This window comes from Crotalus tigris, unplaced genomic scaffold (genome assembly GCF_016545835.1).
Source record: "Crotalus tigris isolate CLP2741 ecotype Arizona unplaced genomic scaffold, ASM1654583v1 scf7180000017775.1145084777:2100578, whole genome shotgun sequence".
Taxonomy (NCBI): Eukaryota; Metazoa; Chordata; class Lepidosauria; order Squamata; family Viperidae; genus Crotalus; species Crotalus tigris.
In genome coordinates this window covers 1359181-1378303 of record NW_024096626.1, presented here as the reverse complement: position 1 = coordinate 1378303, position 19123 = coordinate 1359181, and the positions used below count along the sequence as shown (strand labels likewise).

General features: G+C 37.8%; 1 protein-coding gene and 1 long non-coding RNA gene across 5 annotated transcripts in view; one reads left to right on the top strand and one right to left on the bottom strand.

The window, feature by feature from the left end:
* RASSF3 (Ras association domain family member 3) overlaps positions 1–19123 on the top strand; it is a 43416-nt gene that overhangs the window by 13126 nt on the left and 11167 nt on the right. For all 4 annotated transcript variants that reach the window (XM_039342191.1, XM_039342194.1, XM_039342192.1 and 1 more), the window contains 2 exons: positions 13669–13776; positions 15979–16243. In XM_039342191.1, coding sequence (XP_039198125.1) covers positions 13669–13776; positions 15979–16243 — 373 coding nt within the window. The remainder of the gene's footprint in view (positions 1–13668; positions 13777–15978; positions 16244–19123) is intronic.
* The window catches only part of LOC120307412, a 32254-nt gene that overhangs the window by 6229 nt on the left and 6902 nt on the right, over positions 1–19123 (bottom strand). The gene's annotated exons all lie outside the window — the stretch shown is intronic.

Here is a 19123-nt window from a genome sequence, read left to right as displayed (position 1 = left end):
CCCATCAGACATTGGGTAAGTTGTTGGCGACGGCTGAATACACGGCCGATGTCACACTACATGTTGCCAGATTTTCGGCCAGGGCAATCGCCGCTAATGTTTCTACTCGACGATTGCTGTGGCTGAAACAATGGCGGGCGGATTTAAAATCCAAATGGCGCTTGGCCACCGCTCCTTATTTCGGTGGTCAATTGTTTGGAGAAGCTCTTGATCCTTATTTGGTGGAAAACAAGGATAAGAAGAAAGTGTTAGCCCACCAAGCCAAGCGGGCGGATCGCAAATCTACCTCATTTTATCGCAAACAGACTTATCGCAACACTCCCAGCTCTGAATGGTCCCAGCCACAACGTTTCTTCCCTCTCAAGTCAGACCGTCAATCGGACTGCTTTGGTCCCAAACCCAGGCAACAACCTCAGTCTAAACGGCCCCTTCGAGGCACAGGGGGCCGTCCCTTCAGGAGAAACAAGTGACTCCAGGGAAGGACCCCCATAGATGGCAGGCTTTCCCTGTTTTCCCACAGTTGGGAAAGCATTACCACCGACGCTTGGGTTCTATCCACCGTAACAAACAGCCTGGCTCTGGAATTTCTCCAGACCGGCAGATCGGTTCATTCAGTGTCCGTCTCCCTCAAACCCATCCAAAAGAATCCTCATAAAGGAGGCCATTTCTCATCTTATAGACTTAAAAGCCATGGAACCAGTCCCATCCGATCAGAGGGGACAAGGTTTTTATTCGATACTCTTTGTAGTACCGAAGGCCTCGGGAGGATGGAGGGCCATTCTCGATTTGAAAAGGTTGAATTCTTACCTGGTTTACAGAAAATTCAAGATGCAAACGTTGCAGTCCATCTTGGCCAGTATAAGGAGGAACAATCTCCTAACATCGATCGACCTCATGGAGGCGTACCTGCACATCAATTCTTCCACAACATCGCAGATTTCTCAGATTCTGTTACAGATCCTGTCACTATCAATACAAAGCGCTTCCCTTCGGCCTGTCATCTGCTCCGAGGGTGTTCACAAAAATTCTGTCGGTTCTAGCCGCTCACCTGAGATTGGTTCCCATTCGGATTCAGTGCTACCTGGACGACATCTTTATTCAATCAGTGTCAGTTCAGGCAGTGAGGTCAGATGTAGCCCTGACCATCGAAGTGCTCCAGAACCACGGGTTTTCTGTGAATTTCCTCAAGAGCCAGTTGGTTCCATCCACATGGCTTCTTCATCTGGGAGCAGTGATAGATATAACACATTGCATAGTCTACCTGTCACTGGACTGCCAGATCAGTATCAGGACTCTGGTACGTCAGGTACAACACGCCCGGGTTGTTCCTCTCATTACTCTCTCCCAACTCTTAGGCAAGATGATCTCTTGCATTTCCATAGTACCTTGGGCCAGACTACATTCAAGGACCCTGCAATGGTTCCTCCTTCCCTTTCAAAGGCGAAAGCTCATCTCCTCCAGCAGGCCAGTGAGAGTGACACCTCCAGTATCAAACTTGCTTCGATGGTGGACGTCTCAGCCAGGGGCTCCAGGTTCAAGGAACCACCACTACCATCCAGGTTCAAAGATTGTTCTCACTACCGACGCCAGTCTCTTTGGATGGGGAGCTTACCTCTAGTCCCAGAGGGCTCAGGGTCACTGGTCCAGGGGGGACTTGCAGCACAGTATAAACTGGCTGGAGCTCAGAGCCATACACCTGGCATTGCGTCATTTCAGTCTCAGGGTGAGGGGTTGACACATTCTTGTCCTCATGGACAACATAGCAGCCAAAGCTCACATGAACCGTCAAGGGGGCACCTGGTCCAGGTCGCTGATGACGGAACCCAGACTGTTATGTTTATGGGAAGAAATCAATCTCTCCTTGATCAAGGCAGATCACATTTCGTAGGCGATCAACGAACAGGCGGATGCCCTCAGCAGGGCGACGGTAGACCACTCCGAGTGGCATCAGGACCCAGCGCTATTTGTGGAGCTAACGAGCAGGTTCGGTCAGCCAACTCTGGATCTATTCGCTTCTGCAGCGAATTCGCAACTACCAAGATTCTTTTCCTGTTTTCCATTACTGGGGACGGAGGGAATGGACGCCCTGCACATTCCGTGGCCCCAGGCCCTACTGTATGCTTTTCCACCTCTGCCTCTCTTGCCTGCGGTTATGCGCAAGATTCTGCGGGAGAGGGCAGAGGTCATTTTCATAGCTCTGCATTGGCTGAGGCGCCTGTGGTTTGCTGACCTTGTGAGTCTGTCTGTCTCAACACCATGGAGCATAGCGCTCAGTCAGGAAGTGCTCCAACACCCCGAGCCTCAATGGCTCCAGCTAACCATATGGCACTTGAGCGGTGACGTCTGATTCAGGAAGCTTATCCTATAAGGGTTATCGATATGATCCAAGCTTCAGAATAGGATTTATGACTCCACTTGGAGGACCAATAGGATTTATGACTCCACTTGGAGGAGCTTCTTTACTTGGGCTTCCAAAGATCATATCAATATGTCATCCCTCACGGTGCCACCGATCTTGGAGTACCTATTGGACAGGATCGACATGGGTCTCTCTCCAAGCACCATCAAGAGGCAGGTTGCAGCCCTCGCCACGGTGCTCTCATGTGAGGACTCTTCCCCTCTAGCTCATCACCCAATGATCTGTTCCTTTGTAAAAGGGGTAGTCAACACTAATCCTCCCACTATTCATAGGTATCCCTCCTGGGATCTTTTGCATGTGCTTCAGGCCCTTACTGGGTCGCCGTTTGAGTCCCTTAAGACTTGTGACCTGAGTCTTTTGTCCATGAAGGTAGCCTTCCTGGTGGCTGTGACTTCCGCCAGATGCATATCCGAACTGGCAGCGCTCTCTGTCAGGGAGGATCTATGCATTTTCAGATCGGGTTGTGTGACCCTTCGACTAGATCCAACATTCGTCCCCAAGGTGAACACCTTGTTTCCTCGTTCCCAGGAGGTGGTGTTGTCGTGTTTCTGTCCTCAGCCGTCTCATGTGGCACACCTTAGATGTGCGCAGAGTGTTACACATGCAAGTGGCACACCTTAGATGTGCGCAGAGTGTTACACATTTATATTAGGAGGACCGTTGCCTTCCATAAGTCGGAGGCGCTTTTCATTTTCTTCCATCCTTCTTTTATGGGATGAAAAGTCTCGTCATCCACCATTGGCAGGTAGATCAAGGCCTGTATTGCCAAGGCATACCATTCTCAGTCCTTGCCCATTCCTTCCTGTATCACTGCTCATTCCACCTGCAGTGCTGCAACTTCTGCAGCCTGGGCCACTCAAGTGCCTGTCAGGGAGATCTGCAGAGTGGTGACCTGGTTCTCGCCCTCCCCATTTATACGTCACTACAAGATCGATAAGTTTGCATCTGCTGATGCTTCTTTTGGCCGTACGGTGTTGCAAAGGGTTGTGTCATCTGCAGAATCACATGCCCTGACTGTTCCCCCCCTTAGACAGATGGGCTTTGGTATGTCCCAATCCGTGGATTATCCATCCTCATGCTGGAGAAGAGGCGTTGTCTTACCTGAACGCCTTTTCCCAGCATGTTGATGGATAATCCACTCCCACCCTTTAGTGACTGTCAGGTCCTGTGTCAGAGGTCAGGGAACCAACGCGTCTGACTTCGTCTGTTGCTTCGCCTTCGTCGGAACTGGGACGGCATGACCCGGCAAGAGGCATGGCTAACTCTCAGACTTAGTCTATTGGGTAGAAGGGACTTCAGGAAACCCAATCCGTGGATTATCCATCATCATGCTGAGAAAAGGCGTTCAGGTAAGACAATGCCCCATCTCTTCTTTTTCCAGATCACCTATTGCATCCATAACAGTTTTCCTCTTTAAGTCACAGTAGTACTTATTCATATTCAGTGTTGCTAAGCCCTTCTTAAGTTGATCTATTTTTTTTAACAAAATTTTATTAAATTTATATAAGTGAGGAAAAATAGGAACAATACAGGTATGGTAAAGGGAGGGGTAAAAGGAAAGGGGGAGGGGAAGGAAATAAGGAATTAGGGTAAAATAAGGATAGGTATAATCACATATTTCAACAAACAAGCAACCGTCCAGATCATAATAATAAGTAAATATCATATTCAACCATTTTTAAGAAAGCTTAAACTGTAACATATTAAAAACAATTAGTAAACAAATACGTTGATCTATTAAGTAAACACTACTAATAAAATCTCAAAAAAAATAAATCCTAACAATCAAAAGTAACAAATGAAAATCAGTAAATCAGGAAAAGTAATCGTATCATCAAAATGTTAGTTAGAACTCGATTAAAAATCAGTCAACTATTCTAAAATATTGAATCCTTCAAATTCTAACGTGTCTCTAACCGTTGATAAAAATTTTCCCAAGTTCTAAAATAAATTGAGTCATCTTTTTCTTTCATTTCTAATGTTAGTCTATCCATTTCTGCATACTCTAAAATTTTGGTAATAATAATCTGGTCAAATGGTAGATTCTTTTTTTTTCCAAAATTGGGCAAATACTATCCTTGCAGCAGTTAAAACATGCAATATCAAGTAGTCATTCTTTTTGCCATAATTAGGTCTTAATATTCCTAACAAAAACATTTCTGGTTTAAATTCTATTTGTAGTTTCATCATCTTTTCCAACTATCTATGGATCTTAGACCAATATTTCTTAGCGATAGGGCATGTCCACCAGGCATGGTAATAAGTGCCTGGCTGTTGTTTACATTTCCACAAATATCCAAGACATTTTTAAACACTTTCGCTAAGCGAACTGGTGTCATATGCCATCTATAAAACATCTTATATAAGTTTTCTTTATATGCTACCGCTTTTGTAAGCTTAATATTTTTATCCCAAAGTTTTTGCCAGTCTTCCAAATCTATAGAATATCCAAAGTTCTTTGCCCATACTATCATTGTTTCTTTCACTTGTTCTTCTTCCATCTTCCAGTTTAAAAGAAATTTATAGAGTTTTCTAATCAAATTCTCATCTGTTTTTAACAAAATTTTATCCAATGGGGTCTGTTCTTTGTAGGAACCTGTCAATTTTATATCTTTTTCGTATCTTGTTTGAATTTGCAAGTAGGATCACCATGTCAAGTCAATACCTTGTAATTGTAAAGTTTGCCTGTCCTTAAGTTTTCCCTCTTTGTCTAAAATATCTTTATAACTAACCAGTTTGTCGTAATTAATCAGATTTGGATAGCAAATGCTTCCATTGTTGAAAGCCACTCAGGTATTTTCATGTATATTTTATGTTTAATTTTCTCCCATTCTGAAAGTAGTATGTTTCTTATCGCATGATTTTGAAAGTACTTATGTGCTTTAGATTTCTCGTACCATATAAAAGCATGCCAACCTAGCTGAAGGTCATGTCCCTCTAAATAAAGCAATCTTTTATTTCTCAATATAATCCATTCTTTAAGCCAAAGCAAAATAGCCGCTTGATAGTAAAGTTTCCAATCTGGAAGTCGAAAGCCCCCTCTATCCTTAGATTCTTGTAACAATTTACATTTGATTCTCGCTTTCTTTTTTTGCCATATAAATCTTAGAATCATTGCATTTAAATCATCAAAAAAATTCTTAGTAAGTTTAATAGGCACTGTTTGAAATAAGAAAATTAGCTTTGGTAAAATGTCCATCTTAACCGTCGCTATTCTTCCTAAAAGTGATAGTTGAAGATTTTCCCATCTTTCCAAGTCTATTTTTATTTGTTTCATTAATCTCTCATAATTATCTTCTTTTAGTGTAGTATATTTCACCGTTAAATAAATACCCAAATATTTAACTTTTTTAACTATTTGAAGATTTGTCATGTTAGCGAGTTGGGTTTTCTGTTTATCTGTTAAGTTTTTTGTTATTACTTTAGTCTTTTCCCTGTTTATTTTCAGACCAGCCACTTCTCCAGATTTCTCAATTTTCTGCAGGAGTTTATCAGCTGTTTGCAATGGCTCCTCTAGAATGAAGACCAAGCCATCCGCAAAGGCCTGTAGTTTATATTTCTGGTCTTTAATCTCCAGATCTTTAATTTCTGTATCTTGTCTAATATTTCTTGCCAGAACCTCTAATGTAAGAATAAACAACAGAGGGGACAATGGGATCCCTGTCTAGTGCCTTTTTTAATCTCAAATCCATCTGTGTAATCTCCATTTAAAAGTATTCTTGCTGTTTGTTTCTTATAAATTGCTTGAATTGCTTTGTTAAAATTTTCACCAAAGTCCATTTCTTGGAGTTCTTGAAACATAAATTGCTAATTTAGGTTGTAAAAGGCTTTTTGTGCATCAAGGAATATAAGTGCCATCTGGTTCCCTGGATGAATTTCATAGTACTCCAAAACATTTAAAATAATCCTCAAATTGTTCTTTATCTGTCTTTTTGGTAGGAAACCATTTTGGTCTGGGAGTATAAATTCATTCAAAAAATTTTTCATTCTTTCTGCCATTATTGCAATAAAGATTTTGTAATCCACATTTAGTAGTGATATTGGTCTGTAATTTTTAATTAGAGTATGATCAGTATCTTCTTTAGGTATCAAAGTAATGTTAGCTTCAGTCCATGAATCTGGTATTTTTGTCTGTGTAAAAACTTCATTACATAAGTCTTTCAAGGTTGGAGTTATAGTATCTTGTAACGCTACATAAAATCTTTCTTTTGCTTTTTTATTGCCTCTGTAATCTCCATCATTGAAACATTCTCGTTTAATCTCTGGCGTTTATTCTCAGGAACCTGTGGGAGATTTGCTTCTTTTAAATAAGCCTGAATTACATCTTTAGAAACCGTCTCCGCCTTATACAGTATCTCATAATACTCCTTCATAATTTTTTTCATTAAGTCATTGTGACATTGTAGGTCACCGTCCGTATCCCGTAGCTTAGTTATTAATCTTTTTTCTCTCTTTTTAATCTATATGCAAGCCATCTCCCAGGTTTATTGGCATTTTCAAAAAAGTTCTGTTTGGACCTTTTAATCTGTTGTGCCATTGTATTTGTCTCAAGTAAGTTTAACTTATGTTTTAATAGTTCCATTTGTATTTTTAACTTTTTCTTTTGAGGGTCTAATTGTAATTCAGCTTCCAACAAACTAAGTTGTTCTTTCAATCTATGTTGAGCAAGTTTCTTTTCCTTATTCTTTTTAGCAAGATAAGTTATGGCCAAACCTCTAAAATATGCTTTTGCCGTGTCCCATACAGTTTGAATAGAAGTTTCTTCTTTTTTATTGACTTTAAAAAAGGACCATCTTGGTCTTTTCTTAAGTCCTTTCCAGATCATTTTCATTGAATTATGGTCTGCCCAAATATTAGATTCTATTTCAATTTCTTGTATCATGGCCTTTAAGTCCAAAGAAGTCCATATCATGTCAATTCTTGACCACGATTTATGTCTGTTAGAATAAAAGGTGTATTGTGCTTTTTCTGGGTACATCTCTCTCCAAATGTCCTGTATACAGAGTTCATCTTTCATTCTTAGAAAAGATTTAGGTAAAACATTGCTTCCTTTTTTCCCCTGTTTGTGACTTTTATAGTCCCGTACTGAATCAACAATTGCATTAAAGTCTCCAAATATACATAAGCTATGGTAGTTTGAGTCCACAAGTTTATCATATAATTGCTGAAAGAATTGATCTTGTTTCTCATTGGGAGCATATATCGCCACCATCAATATTTGTTTTTGATTCCATGTAATCTCAACCATCAGTATTCTTCCCTCTTCATCAGCATAGATTTGCTTTGGATTCCTCTTTTCTTTTGTGATGCCAAGGAAAAATAAAGTTTGCCAAGTTTTAATTGTTCAAGTATTCTAGAATGTTGTAACTTAATGTGTGTCTCCTGGAGACAAATTATATCCATTTTTAACTTTTATAGCCTGTGAAATATTTTACTCCTTTTTGATGGGGAGTTAAGACCATTTATATTTATTGAAAGAATTCCAATTTCCTCCATAGTTTCAATTGTGTCGAGATCTCAATTTTCTAGAAGAGCTTATCTGTCTCTGATCTTTAGGCCTCACATCTTCCTCTGGTTGAGTCTTTTTAGGCGCATCTTCCTCCGTTTGTTTTGATGTTCCTGCAGTCGTTTCCTCTGGTTTCTTAGGTTCCGCCTCACTCTCTCCAAGAAGTCTCTATGATTATTAAAGAAATCCTCTGCTTGTTGTGGGGTATTCAATCTATATCTTTTTGTGTCCCAAAAAATTAATAGTCCTTCTGGGACCAACCATGTGAAGTTCACTCTTTTACTGATCAATTTCCTCGTTAAGAATTGGTATTCTCTTCGAGTTTCTCTAATTCTTCTTGGGATCTGTTTGAGAACTACCAAATCTTTATATTTCAGAGGTTGGTCCCTCACTAAAGTTGATCTATTTTTGATATCTCTATTTGTATGACTGCAAAATAAGTCAGACAAGTACAGCAACAGTATGTATATCCTTATTTTTTTCCTGAGAACTATGTTTGTATAGAGAGTTGTGGGATAGTGAATATTGTGTGATCCAGTATTCTGGCAAACAGAAAATTATCCCATCCAGCAATTATGGTATGATAAATTTATATACTTATACCATGTTTCTTCTTGGTTTGTTTTATAGTCACTAGCAGTATATTGAAATAAAGCTAAGCAGATCACTAATTTTCATGAAAAATTTTCATTTTTCATGAAAACTCTTATAGGAGTATACAAAGTAATTAGCTTCTTCATGATGTATTACGGGCTCCCTTATAGTCCTAAGACATGATTTGTTTAAACCATTGTGTTGTGGCAGTAAGCCAAAATAATTAATAATATTACAGGTAGTTTTCAACTTAAGACCTTTTGTTCAGCAACCATTCAGAATTACAGCAGTGCTACATGAAGGGATTTAAGATCTATATCCGAAGTATTGGGTATAGCATGAGGTAAAGTGCTCCCATGGTTCTGTAGTTGCAATTCGGGTGCCTGGCAATGTACCTGCACTTACAGCTGATCTCAGGGATGCTACAATTGCTTCCCTGCATATTTTGCTCATCCCTCCTACCCCACTGGGTTTCTTGTGCCTACTTCCTGGACATGCTTCCCATCCTGCTAGGTCCTACAATCTTGGGCCTCTCCCTACTCCGTCATGCCTTGCTCTAGTTAACTCTTCTGAAGACTAAATTTCCAAATTAGCACCCAGCCATTGTCACATTATGCAGGCTTTTATAGAAACTGTCTTGCATCATTCTGGAAGCAGCCACCATTCTTGCAATTTCTTAGAAGAGTTCAGTTTTCTGCACGTGAATGGTGCCTACCTACAGAATAGTGTGGGTTACCTTTGCAGGATGGTTGCGCATTGCACCGACTGGGTGCTTTTTTGAAAAGCAATCTTTGGAAGAGGCAAGTGGAGCAAGGTGTGATGGGGCAGGGAAGAGGATCAAGGCCTGCAGGGAAGCTATGCAAGGAGTGACTTGAGGGGAAGGCCCTGAGAGGTGTGGCACAAGCCATATGTGAGCTGGGGGGGTGTGCCAGCCACAGTGTGGGCCTGGTCTGCTACAAGTCTCCCAGGGCCTCTCCCACCTCCTTAAGCATCCTGTGCTGCTCTTAATGACCTGTACAGTTGCTTAATGACTGCAATGGAGTGAGCTGGGTTTATGAACTTTGAGTGAGGTGATCATATGAGTGCCTCACTTAAAATCCACAAAAACTTATGACCATAATTCCATGCTCAATTGTGGTCATATGTTGAGGAGAACCTGTAGAACTTAGGAAAATAATGAACCTAATCTGTGTTTCATTCATCTTGAACAGTTTAGTTTAAAGGATAGCATTGTTGCTTCCTGTTCCGGCCAGCAGCGTCATCGGCTGGGAGACTTGGGATGCCGAGCTCTTCAGCTGAGTTTCTTCTTGTTTGGGGACTCTAAATGGGCCAGAAGCCGCCCCGGAGAGGTGGCACTGAAGAAAGGTACTTCCAGGGACCTAGGAGAGACGGCGGTCTCTCGGATCGGTCCAGGAGAAGCCTCCCAGAAACCAACAGAAGAAAGGCTAGCTAACTCTTTGTCTAGTCATAGCTGTAAGCTATGGAAGTCAAGAAGCTCTGTTTAAACTGATTGTAAACAGTGTCTTTGAAGCTGGGTAAGAAATTTTTTTCTCTATCCTACTTATTTTCCTGGAAAAAAAAAAGAACTCCCAAGAAGCAAAAATACCTCCAAGAGTGAAAAAAGGGGAGGGATTTTCCCCCCTTTTTTGGTCATTGGAAGCAGCGAATTTAACTCTTTAAGGAGAAAAAGAAAACTGAAAAATGATCCAATACTGACATCTACTGGTGGATGAGGAGCTATAAAGCTTTTGACTGTGGCTTTTAAAATCTTAGTAAATATAGCTGCTTAGAGAAAGCAATATTTACAGAAACAATGGATATTTTACAAGAGGAAATATATGATATGCTGCAATCCATTCAAAAGACAATGATTTCAAACCACAAAGAAATACAAAACAACTTTGCAAATATAAGTCAACTTATCTCCAATTTAAGCTTACTTCAAAGAAATCCTCAGGAGAATACAGCAGAGTTGATGGAATATAAATCAGAGGGAAAGGACTTAAAGATGGACTTTTACAAAAAAGAAAACTATGATTTAATTCAAGTGGAAGGAAAGTCAACTTATATTTCAACATCACAAAACAAATTGGATGACAACAGAAGGGATTTTAATGGAAAGAAGGGTACAAGTGCTCAGGACAGAGATGTTGATTTACTTTCCACACCTACAGGAACGCCTATGATCGTATGGGAAAACCTTTGGATCCAGCAAAGTATATTGATCAAGAAGAATTCTGGGCAAAGAAAAGAGATTAAGGGAAAAAAAATGATGGGACATATCAGAGAGAATATTTAAAAAAGAAACGTGTGTTTGAATATGGTTAAAGAAATAGAAAAAATTTGTAACAAACCATTTTAAGAGGGATGAAATGCTTTAGATACTTAAACGTGACTGAATTCAAGAAAAGTACATATATATATATAAGTGAATTAGAGTTAAGGGATTAGATGATTAGATTTATTTGAATAGAATGTCTAAAGATTAAATATATTCTTAACTATGATTAAAAAGAATAAGAAATTTGAGAAAATAAATACTAATAATCTAGGAGGGATATATATTCTAAGTATTATATTACTTCTCATGTTTTGTTATTACTGCTTTCCTCTCCTCCTTTTTACTTGTTTAAAGAAAATAAATGTATTAACATGATGATGATTGTGTAGGAATATTGGAATACTTTTAAGAAAGATGAAATGTTTTAGATATTTAAAGGTGACTGAACTCAAGAAAAGTATATATAATATATATAAAATGTTTTGAATTAGAGTTAAGGGATTAGATGATTAGATTTATTAAATAGAATGTTTAAAGATTAAATATATTCTTAACTATGATTAAAAAGAATAAGAAATTTGAGAAAATAAATACTACCAAGCCAGGAGGGATATATATTTTAAGTACTATGTTATTTCCTCTGTTCTGTTATTACTGCTTTCTTCTATTCTCTTTTATTTTTTATTTTATTTTACTTTTTTATTTTATTTTTCTTCATTCTTTCTCTTTTCCCCTCTTTTTTTTACCAATATATTTAAAACTTAAGAAACATAAAAATGCGAGATGGCTTATATGGAAAAAATAGAATCAACTTTGTCAATGTAAATGTAACTAACTGTCACCAGTAAAAACTACTTAGAATTTGGTGGGAGAAATAAACTAAAATATGGACTGTAACAGGATTGATGATAAGGCAATTCAAATGAATGGAAAGAAAAGAATGCGTTAATATGATTATTTTTTAGGAATATTGGAAAAAATATATACCAAATTGTCACTTATTAAAACAATAAGAATTATATTAATATAATGTTTGCAAAAAAGGATGCAGGGAAAGAGGAAAATAAACAAAATTAATATATGAAATACAGACTATAGAAATTAATTGTTAAGGATTGTTTTTACAAATGTAACCCAGACATCACACTGTTTACCAACTATTGTGACTTATGTTTGTGCAAAAAAATTAATAAAAAATATAGAAACTAAAAAAGCATTGTTTATTTGCTAGATGACTAAGGCTTTCTCCAACTTCCCTATATGCCTTCTTGGCAAAAAGAAAAGATACAAAACCAGACTTTCAGCTCCTTGGCCAGATTGGTCAAAGGAAAAGACTTTATCCTTCAGTGCAAAATATGTAGGACAATAGTCAAAAAGATGTGTGCAATAACTTAGAAATTAAGCTTTATGCTATTTTGATCAGCATATTAAAATCTGTTAGAATGAGATAAAGAAGTTGTACTATAGAAAAATAGTAATCTTATTTAATTGTAATGGGATAGGTAATCTAGTGTTCCTCATGCTGTAATTCTTGTATAAGAAATCTAAATGCCACTCTTGCAATTTAGCCTTCAAAGTTTAAACAACCAACTCTATTTAGAAATGGGTTGCATGCCAACAGTTAAAGCACTGCCATATAGGGTATGGCAAAACCAGTAGTTTTGCAATTAGATCATGATAAACTTGTTCAGCTTTACTATCACAAGTACATATTAGGTTTTCTCTTGTTCACTTACTCAAACACACACAATTATTTTGTATTTTTGGTTTTCTTTTACATTTTAGCTTTCTGTAGCAGGAACTTCCACTATAGGTTGCAAATGAAAGAACGGTCACAGTTTATTAATCATGTTGTAGAACTAGTTTATACAAAAACAGAGGTGTTTGCTGATAAGGGTAATGTCTGTTTTAATATAAATATTATATATGTTTGTGTGCTTTTCAAAAATTTAAGTTCATTCCACTTCAAGGCTAACAGATTCAAAAGTATTTTTTTAACCCCAGATACAGTTACTAAATCAATTATATATAATCTTGTGAATGTGCTTTCCCTCTTGTTCATTAACTCTAAGTTATGGCTAGGAGGTTTGGTATCCTTGAAATTCTATGTACATATTACTTTTTAGACAAACCAATAATATCTTGAATCTTGCTAATGAATCAGTATGTTTACAACAGTTCTGAATTTTCAGTGCTATTTGTTATATCATTGATTTTAAATGCTTCAAAGAGAGACATAAATGTATGTTCAAGCCTTAAGTAGCTTTAATGAGATATGCCAGTACAACATTTGATAAAAGTATTTATTGGGTTCATTTTGCATAGAAATTGGTAAACTGTCTCGAATGTATTCTTTTTATGAATTAGATTCCTGTAATATTAGAATTTATTGACCCTAGCCCTAACCCATACAACAAGTTGCTTAAGTACTTATGATTGTAAAATTAGAAAATTAATAAAATATTTATATAAAAAAAAGAAGAATGTATTGATTGGGAATATTTGAGCCAAGTAAGTGGAACCATGAGTAGAATTTCTCTTCTGCCTTGTCGTAATACACAGATACTCATTTTTTCATCGAAAACCATATTTTTTAGGTTTTAGACAGCAAATATGTGTAACTTCCTTTTCTGTCAAAAGCCATTAAGGAAAAGGGAAAAAGAGGCTAATTCTATGATAAATTTTTGCAGGATATAATGCTGTCATTTTACTATATAGCGTTCAATCACTCTTATTTTTTAAAAAAGGTTGCTGTGCACTACCAATCATACATATTATTTATAGATCCCCAGTTCATGGTTTTACTTTTTAATTGTAGTAGAACTAATCTTTTAATATCTTTGAAATTTTCAACCTATTTTGTTCTAGGATGTTCAGAAGGAGAGAGAAACTCATAATTACCTCACCAAGGAAACAATCAAGGAAAAAGTCCAAATATACAATTCAGATGTTACTGACAAGCTAAAGATGACATTGGTAAGCTTTTTATATACAGTGTTTAGTATGATTAGGTAGCATATCTGTTTGGGACAGAAGTGTTAGTCTTGCCTTCCTGAAGTCAGTACTAGATGTGAGTATCAATGCTATAAATTATGGCAAGTAAATTATATATTGCATAAAATATTTCTTAGCATTCACCTCGCTTTGCAAGAATTCATATTACTAGACATGATTATAGCTTGTCAGACACAGACAGGCAAAGGAAGATGGGATGCACTGGAGAAAAAGCAAATGTGGGACTGTTGTTCATGTGGTCTCTGTGTATTACAGTTTACTGTACTTATTCAGTCACAACTGAAGTATACAAATACTGAGCTACATTTTGTGGCTCTGAATGTTCCTTCTCACTGTGCATGCTTAAAGGATTTAGAAATATAAATCTCTGATTTTTGTGATTGCAATTTAGTCACATTAAGGTGAATATTAAGAAAACATGTTCTTTTTCCATTTGAAATGCTGGTGCTTGCTGAACTGTGGTTTTTATAGTATTAAACTTTATTGTATTATTGCTCTTTTTTGTTATTGTGTTTACTGTTTGCCTTTTGTGAATTGTTTGTGCATTGTACATCCTAACTTTCTTATGATTTGAATATACAAGTCCAGCAATAACTATCCACCATCTGACAGATGCCCTCTGTGTCTTGTGTGTTTGAGCAAGGAGTGTTTAATAAATTATAACATCATTCATAATGCAATTACTCTACTTTTGTCAAAGACTTTCTGTGAGGTCATGCACTATAGCAGTTATTGTGGCTGCGAGACCTGATCAGTACCAAAGAATAATCAGTTTAATTGTTACATTTTTATTGTGCCTTTATTATTTTATAAGTAATTCAAACTCCTTCCTCTTCCTATTTTCCCCACAACAAAACCCTGTGAGGTGGGTTGGGTAAAGAGAGTGATTGACCCAGAGTCACCCAGCTGGCTTTCATGCATAAAGCAGTGTTAGAACTCAGTCTCCTGGTGATCGGCCCAAAATCACGCAGTTTGCTTTCATCCCTAAGGTAGAATTAAAACTCACAGTCCCCTGGTTATGTTAACCAGACTTATTCCACATCTTGCATAAGATCATTCAATTTGGATAAGGGTACCATTAACTGCAGCTTTTAAAGTCATTTTTCTGGCATACATTATACAACAACCTAGTCCTAGCTGTTGATTTTGATTTGGTTGCATTGATTGTTCTTTTCTATCTCAGGTAAGCATAGATTGCTAGTTATCTTTATGCATGGTGCACAGAGACCTCAACATAAATTTAGGTTGCTTATTTGTAACTGTGGACTTGGATTCTTCATGTATTCATATGATTCTCCCTACATTCCTCATGCAGACATTTAGATGTTTACCTGTGAGTGATTACGGTGACTTCATGGTTACAATGTGCAGTGGGAAGGACTCTTAAGGGCCTATGAAAGTGCAGAACAAATTTAGAATGTTCTGATGATATCTGCTCAGAAATCTCATATGTGCAAATGCCTAGAAGACTGTTCAATTGCAATTATAAATGGCGGTTTGCTTGTTCAGCAACCTTTCAACTTAATGGTGCTGAATGAGCGGTACCACTTAGAGAGGGCTGTAAAGCACTATGAAGTGGTATATAAGTCTAAATGTTATTGCTGCTAAGTGCTACTTATGGCCAGTTCTCAAACCAGCTATCATAGATCCCCACAGTTATGTGATCACAACATGGGTTCTCAATATCCAGCTTGCAATTATGTTCTTTTAGTATCCTGCAGTCATTTGATCACCATTTGCAATCTTCACTGCCAGTTTCTGACAAGCAAGTCAATAAGGAAGTCAGCAGGATATCATAAATGGTGGTCACAAGACATTGTGCTTAATAATGGTGATTAACAGTGGCAACTGGAAGTGTCAAAATTTCTATTGCTAAGCAACATGATAGTAAAGCACAATGTCATGCGACTGCACTGCTTTGCAATTGAAATTCTGACACTTCCAGTTTCTACTGTTAACTGAGCATTATTACCTGTACTGGTAAACAATCTGTACTTACCTAAGTATTGGGGGGAATAGCAATCTGATTATTTGCTGAGTTTTTATTTCTTTTCCCCTGTGCCATCTAAAGCATGTACATGAAAATGTATCTGTTCGCCATTTTGTTATAGAACACATGAATATGATTTCATTGTTATATGCATGTGTATGTTTTACTTATAGAACGCAAGCGGAATATACACTGGTTTCATAAAAGTTCAGATAGAACTTTACAGACCTATCACTCTGCAGTCTTCTGTGAATGTAGGGAAGCATCTCAACAGCAATGAAACAACTTTTTATTTGCCTAATGGCTATATGAACACTCTTCATATCAGCAGTACTAACACAGTCCGTGAAGTTATTGAGGCCTTGCTCAAAAAGTTTCTGGTGGCTGATAATCCTGCCAAGTTTGCACTTTATAAACAATGTCATAAGGAAGATCAAGGTATGCAAATAGATTTTTTCTGAGTTGTAAGTTGATTAAAGAAAAAGATTTTGATGCTAATTTTGTTCTTTTATGACTTTGACATAGTAGAATTATTTCTGAGACATTGTATGTTGGAAAATAAATTTATTTGACAAACTGATCATATTTCTAATAAAATATCAAAAACTATTAAAATAGCAGAAATTAAATTTCCCTTTTTGAACTCTTTCATGCATATGTATGATAAATTTCAGCTGAATAGAATCTTTGAACAACTTTAATGTTTTATTTGGTTCTACAGCCAGCATGCAGAATCTTACATACTTGTGTGAACCAGGAAATTAGGGGTATTAGTGTCACAATGAATTGAATTTTGAACAAATTTGATTTGATACTTGTTCTAAAAGCTATTAATAGTTTGGTCGAATTAGGTGATGTCAATTTAATGTTTGCTAGTTTAAGGAGAGTACATTTGGGATAAAGTCAGTAATTTTATCTTGGCTTCATAAAGATATTACTTGTTCTTCAGAATAACTGATTTAATCCATGCTGAGTCATTGTTTATGTGTAGCCATAATAATCATGGTTTCAATTTCCAAGCCTGTAGCAAATAAATCTCACTTCAGGGTTGCTTGTTTGCTTTTGTTAGTTTCTTTCATAAGCTTAGTACTCTATTCAAAAGTTCCTACCGTCATTGTGAGGCTGATTAATGGCCTTGATTGTGGTTTGTGAAGTCTAATATAAATAGCTTTATAAACCATGATTTGGGAACTCTAATTTCAGAGTGCATGTTTTTTTTTCTTGTAGCACTTTTGAATTATGAGATTTAGCTATTGATTGCTAATTAGCATTTTACATTCTAAGTGAGTTTACATTTTCCTTGTATTGGAAAACCTGGCAATACCTAGCTATCTGATAGTCCAACTAATATTGACTTTTCACTCACTCACTTGTATATTTTCTGACATGTTCAGAAGTGGTTACTGGGGCTTATGTTGTCAGTAAAACAAGTTCAAGTACCGTAAATGCCGGCGTACAAGGCGACCCGGTGTATAAGACGACCCTCGTCTTTATAGCCAAGCTGCATTCCTAGAACGTCGTCTTATACGCCGGAAACTACCAGTATTTCCGGTGTATAAGACGACTCGGCGTATAAGACGACCCCCGTCTTTGGCGCCGATTTCAGCGCTCGCGGAAGTTGCCTTATACGCCGGCATTTACGGTAACTTTATCTTTGGCTGGTGCTGTGAACAGGTTCCCAAGACACCAGAGAATCTGATAGAAAAAGAGGGAGACCTATCAGAAGAAGAGCTGAAGAAAAAAACTCCATTAAGGATCTTGCAAGATAGTTTTATCAAAGCAATTTTATGTTTATTGTCAGGAATATTTATGTGGAGTACTATAATAATAATAATAGTAAAGTTGGAAGGGACCTTGGAGGTCATCTAGTCCAACCCCCTGCTCGGGCAGGAAACCCTACACCATTTCAGACAAATGGCTGTCCAGTCTCTTCTTAAAAACTTCCAGTGTTGGAGCATTTACTGCTTCTGGAGGCAATCTGTTCCACTGATTAATTGTTCTCACTGTCAGGAAGTTTCTCCTTAGTTCTAGGTTGCTTCTCTCCTTGATTAGTTTCCACCCGTTGCTTCTTGTCCTGCCTTCAGGTGCTTTGGAAAATAGCTTAATTCCCTCTTCTTTATGGCAGCCCCTGAGATATTGGAATACTGCTATCATGTCCCCCTTGTCCTTCTCTTCGTTAAACTAGACATACCCAATTCTAGCAACCGTTCCTTATATGTTTTAGCCTCCAGTCCCCTAATCATCTTTGTTTCTCTTCTCTGTACTCTTTCTAGAGTCTCAACATCTTTTTTACATCGTGGTGACCAAAACTGGATGCAGTATTCCAAGTGTGGCCTTACCAAGGCATTGAAGAGTGGTATTAATACGTCCCGTGATCTTGATTCTATCCCTCTGTTAATGCAGCCTAGCACTGTGTTGGCCTTTTTGGCAGCTGCAGCACACTGCTGGCTCATATTTAAGTGATTGTCTACTAGGACTCCGAGGTCCCTCTCACAGTTACTACTATTGAGCATGGTGCAACCTATGCTGTACTTGTGCATTTGGTTTTTCTTGCCTAAATGTAGAACCTTGCTTTTTTCACCATTGAATTTCATTTTGTTAGTTAGTGCCCAGTGTTCAAGTCTGTCCAGATCCTTCTGTATTTGAAGCCTGTCTTCTGGAGTGTTGGCTATTCCTGCCAGCTTGGTGTCGTCTGCAAATTTGATGAGTTCCCCATCTATCCCTTCATCCAAGTCATTGATGAAGATGTTGAAGAGTACTGGGCCCAGAACAGAGCCCTGGGGCACCCCACTACACACTTCCCTCCATATAGATGCAGTTCCATTGAGGACCACTCGCTGAGTACGGCCGTCAGCCAGCTACGGATCCATCTGGTGGTGGTTCTGTCTACCCCACATTTTTCTATCTTGTCAAGTAGTAGGTTGTGATCTCCTTTATCAAATGCCTTACTGAAGTCCAAGTAAATTATGTCCACAGCATTCCTCTGATCCACTAATTTTGTCACTTGGTCAAAGAATGCAATAAGATTTGTCTGGCATGATCTATTTTTGACAAACCCATGTTGGCTTTTAGTACTGACTTTGTTTGCCTCTAGGTGTTCGTTGATTCGGTGTTTGATTATCTTTTCCAGGATCTTCCCAGGTATTGAGGTCAGGCTGATAGGTCTGTAATTCCCTGGATCCATTTTTTTTCCTTTTTTGAGGATGGGAACTACATCATCTCTTTTCCAGTCCTCTGGTAGTTCCCCTGTGTTCCAGGATCTTTGAAAAATATAGTTCAGTGGCTCCGATATTACATCTGCCAGTTCCTTGAGAACTC